The following is a 5,057-nucleotide window of genomic DNA, read 5'->3' on the forward strand; positions in this document are numbered from 1 at the left end:
TTCCTATCTTATGGTAAATACGAGTACCTACTTATTTGCACTAACTAACGTGACCTTATCAGTATTTTGGGATACCTAGGTATTTAACATTTTAGAAGGACCAACTAATGGCCCAGAAGAGAGGTTTGAACCGAGACCTAGACAACCGCTAGGTCATTACTTACTGTCTTATTAGTAAAGTACTATCTCTCATGTCAATAGTGAAATTCAAAAGCGGTATTATCATCTCGTAAAAGATCTTAGATGCTGTGAAAACTCAACACTACCGCAGTGTTCCTTTAACAACGCAAGGCTGAGTCCCGTATGTTTACTGGCATCAGTTAACAAAAATAACAATGCTTGCTACATAAACTTAACGAAAACTTTTATTCCTTTGCTTGTTTTTCGACGGATTAAAAATAGTTAAGTAAGTACCTACCTAAAGTATTATTCCTTTGCGTGTTCATGGCCAGATTAAAAATAGTTTAGCTCAAACAAAAAAGTTAAGAAATGTGTCTAAAGTTTTTAAGACTTTTATAAGGAATTCCTTTGCCATTTTGAAGAAGAAAAAAATACTTATAAGTTTTAAAAAGGCATTTTATTTTTACTTTTTGTAAACTCTAAAAATAAATGTTATTATGGGTAGTAACATTACATCTTATTTCGTTATGGCAGAATGTTTGTAAAAGTTATTATAAGCAATATTAAGCGGAAGCACCGGTAAATTACGTTACGTTTCATCAATATCCATTTACCTACAGCCATACTTCTAAACGTATCCTCAACTTCAATTATTGTCAAAGTTCTGACCCATCTTGAAAATGTAAGTACCTACTACCTTTAAGGACGTCGCACATTTATCAACCCGGAAAGGGATCGTAAGTATCAACTGGAGGCGGTCAGTATTCTTTGTATGATAGTACTCCATACTGCAACGCATACCTTATCCGCCCGCACTGTAACGTAAACGCCTCGCCTCGCAATAGGCTAGTTACTTAAAAAAAAATTTAAGTCCGTCAATTTTAATATAAAAATATATTGGACACATTATATTTTTAATTGTCAATCAAACAAATAATTACAAAGTTATAGTGCATTGAAGTTCCGCGCGACGTCATAAAGTGCTGCACTTTTACGCACTCACTGACGTCACGGGCCTTTTCTTTAGAACTTTGGCAAGCTTTATCTCTTTACATTTTCATTAGTTAGTTTTATAAAGTGAAAAATAGGTGTCGAGTAGTTTTTGTTAAGCTAACTGGACGGACTAATTAAAACTCTTGCTTTTTTACCCAGGAAACATCCCTATTGACAGCGCGCGAAAGGCTATGACAGCTCGCAAAAGACGATACGGTTTGATCCCTTTCCGAGTTGATAAGTCTGCTATGAGCTTTAGTCAGCGTCAAATTAATATAAACTTAGCTGTAAATTAATATAAAGTTTGTACAAGTTTTGTATCTCATGAATAGCGTGTTTTACAATAATAGAAACAAAATTTTCAAGGGCGAGGTAATGTTTCTGAATAAGGTCTCATCTGCGTTGAATGTCAAAGACCTCTGAAAACAGAAGGGATCGTTCGAAATTAAATAAAGGCAATGAACCTTGTGTAGGTCGCACAATGAGAGTTGAGGCTTTCACGTACTCACACTGCTGTAATTTGAATACAGAGCACAAACAACACATTACACATTCAAGTTCAAATGTACATCGAATACACTAGATCTACGCTGCGCTTTCCGGTACGAGGCCTCCACTCCAGAACCTTGCTGCCACATCGGCCGTCAGTGGACAAGGTGGACCGACGACCTCATAAAGGTAGCGGGAAGGCGCTGGATGCTGGCCGCCACCAACCGGCCATTGTATAAAGCATTGGGGGAGGCCTATGTTCAGCAGTGGACGACGGAGGTCCTATGGCTGAGAATGATGATGACGATGATGATGACACTAGATCTAGACCTTGCTCTTGATAAATGTCTGCAAGAGAGACCGAAAGCACTTGTCAATCGGAATACACATGACGTCAGCGCAGACAGCGAAAAGCCGGGTCCCCAGCGCTTGTTTTGCCCTACACAGTCATCCAAAACTCAACATTCAACATTTTTTGTAGGCCATTTTGTTGAATGTTGATATGTTTTGTTGATTGTGTAGGGCAAAACACGCGCTGGAGACTCGGTTTAGCAAGTCTTTGCTTGTGTTGATGGCCTCAACTCTCTTTGCGCGACCTATTAAGCGACATTAAAATGGTTTAGCCAAAGAAAACGATTAACTTTCTAATCATCCGGATAGGTAGGTAGGTATTTGCTAAAAATACACGAATAAAATTGTTTTATTTAGCGAAGTAATTTGATTGTGATGTACAACTTATTCAGTACCTAACTAGGTACTTACTTATTTTTAGTGAAGTTACGGTTGAAGAATAAGTAAAAGCAATCAAGCTAATATGCTTGTGTGATGGTATACGGATATACTACTTAAATAACTAATTTTTAAATAGGTAAGCACATACATTTATTATGCGTAGTTAAAATTCATCATTTCAATTTCTGCCTGGCCGGGGATCGAACCCGGGACCTCTCGGCATGATAGTCCGTTCTGAACCACTAGTACCACCAAACGGCCGACATTGGCCTTTGATAAAATTAATTAAAGATGTTTATAACCAATTTTTAATTGAAATCAGATAACAAACTTACAATAATTATTTAAATTAGATAACCTTAGGTACTAAGCTATACCTTACCTAAAATATCAGGTTAATAGTTAAAAAATAAATAGAATCTATAGGTACCCCCTAGAGCGTCTCGCGACACGTAGTTCTTTAGTGAAGTCCTATGTATTATGAGTAGGTAGGTAATACTAAATTAAAAATCTATTACACAAAAGCTTTAACCACACTCAAAGATTAGGTACTATAAATATTATTAGGTAACTATGTACTCATAATTACCTAATATTTATTTATTTAAACATGAATAAAAAATCAATAATTGGTACTTACATAATGCGAACTTATTGCCATAAGGCAATCTCTACCAGTTAGGTATGAATTAATTAACATCTTTGGACTAAATTGAAAATATCTAATAGCTCTCTGAAATCAAAGCAATATTGGGATAAATTACAAACTATACTTAGGAGCAAAAGTATGGAATCACCCCTTTGTGTTCCGAGCGGTCTTAAGAACTGAATGACCATGTATTGTATGTACCTATGATATCAATTTTAAGTTTTTAATATCATCTTTAAAATGGTACCATTTTTATTGATCTTCTATTAGTCATTTAGTTCTTATGATCGCTCGGAATAAATAGGGTGATTCCATATTTTTGCTCGCGAGTGTATAATATTTTATTTTCAAAAGTTAATAAAATGAAAAACAGTGCTGAGTAAAAATATTATTTATTTATTGTCCAGAAGAACCTACACCTTTTCCTCTATTTACTCTCATAACTTTCCCTTGCATTTCCCGTGGGATGCCATGTTTCTCCACCAAATGTCTTCGAACAGTCTCCGTCTTAGCATAACTTGTGTCGCACTTGTGACACAAATACACATACATCCTTTCATGAACGCTGTTCGAGTGCGATTGCATTTCAGCAACTCGATGAAACTTCCTTGGACAATGTGGGCACTGTACGGTCTTTTCTTTATGATAAATCATATGTTTCTTCCATATAGCTCGTCTGCGGAACGTCAAACCGCACTTGTCACATGTGTACGGACGTTCCCCAGTGTGTAAACGGATGTGTTCCGTTAACATGAACTGTTCGGGAGCTTTGTAAGCGCAATGCGGACACTGCAAGGATGGTCCGATTCCATGAATATTAACTTGATGCCGATTTAGTTCGGCTTGTATAGGGAATCCTTTGCCACAGCTCTCGCAGATGTAACTGAAACCGGTGTGTCGTTGCATATGATATCTGTAAGTTGATGGATTAGCCAATTCTTTGTTGCAAACTTTGCAAACATAATTTTCTTTGATTTTGGCTTTGGACTCTTGTTTTGGCTGTACTTTTTTCTTAATTACATTTCTTTTGGTTTTAAAGCTGGCTTTTTTCTGGGTTCTCTTCCTACTTTTTGTTAACAACTTATAGTCACTACTTGACAACCCTAGGAGCGATTTTTCTAAGTGATCTAGGACCTCATCAGCACTACTATCGCTATCGGGCTCCGCTTGAGTTTGTTCTTCGTTGTGGTCAATTTCATTGTTTGATTCTTCACTATCGGAGTCATGTTTTTTTATTTTAACGTTGCTTATGTCTACAGATTCATCTTCACTGCTACTCGACGACGTAACATCACTGAGTGCTTGCGGGCAATTGTCTTTAATCAAAGAAAAATTCACCACAATCTCCTTGAGGTTAGATTTTGTCTTCCTATGCTGTTTAAACAAGTTCAACAAGTTTTTGTCGCTTGATTCACACTTTAATTTAAAATTGATAGCCTGCGTTAGCAAATGCAAGCAGCTTTGGCACATATAATGCGGTAATTCGTCGTTTCTACTGATGACAACATTGGCGAACTTCGTAACTGCTTTACCGTAATAACTTAGCCCATCTCTGTTGCTATTGTTTATGAGACAAACCATACTTTCATTGCTTTTGCATGATAAACAAACGCGGCAAATACTATTAAAATACACATCGTACGAATTCATTTTAATTTTCTTTTCGTAAAAACAAAAACTTTACGCCTCGCAACAAGAAACAATGACTTTGACATTGACACTGACAGAACAGGTTTTTAAGAAAGTCCGACACGATTTTAAGCAAAGACATTGTGTGTTAAAGTTTTTTTTGTATAAAAAAAAATATAGAAGACTGATTTTGAGAAATTAGAATTTGTTATTTTAAAACTTCAGTTTTTTTTAAATACAGTGTTCCTTCTTTGCATTGCGTTATACCTCTCAATGTTTATGTTTAAGAACCTGGTACAGGCAAAGAAAAAAAATCTAATTAATCGAATGGACCAAATAATATGGACGTTATTAATTCACTGTAACTGGAGATATTTTTAATATTAATTGATAATAAATCTGTGCCAAATTCAGTTATTTTGATAATAAGTAGGTACATACTTAC

General features: G+C 35.9%; 1 protein-coding gene across 1 annotated transcript; it reads right to left on the reverse strand.

The window, feature by feature from the left end:
• Positions 1-3,359: 3,359 nt before the first annotated feature.
• On the reverse strand, positions 3,360-4,681 carry LOC114352204 (transcription factor Ouib). Its single transcript, XM_028303722.1, has one exon. The coding sequence runs from the start codon at positions 4,631-4,633 to the stop codon at positions 3,380-3,382; it is 1,254 nt and encodes a 417-aa protein (XP_028159523.1). The 5' UTR covers positions 4,634-4,681; the 3' UTR covers positions 3,360-3,379.
• Between the last annotated feature and the right edge of the window lie 376 nt (positions 4,682-5,057).

The sequence above is a fragment of the Ostrinia furnacalis genome, unplaced genomic scaffold, assembly GCF_004193835.3.
Source record: "Ostrinia furnacalis isolate ACB-3 unplaced genomic scaffold, ASM419383v2 OfSCF0111, whole genome shotgun sequence".
Lineage (NCBI taxonomy): Eukaryota > Metazoa > Arthropoda > Insecta > Lepidoptera > Crambidae > Ostrinia > Ostrinia furnacalis.

Bases quoted from the DNA above. Each gene is read 5' to 3' on its own strand.
- LOC114352204 (XM_028303722.1), bottom strand. From the start codon at position 4,633: ATGAATTCGTACGATGTGTATTTTAATAGTATTTGCCGCGTTTGTTTA.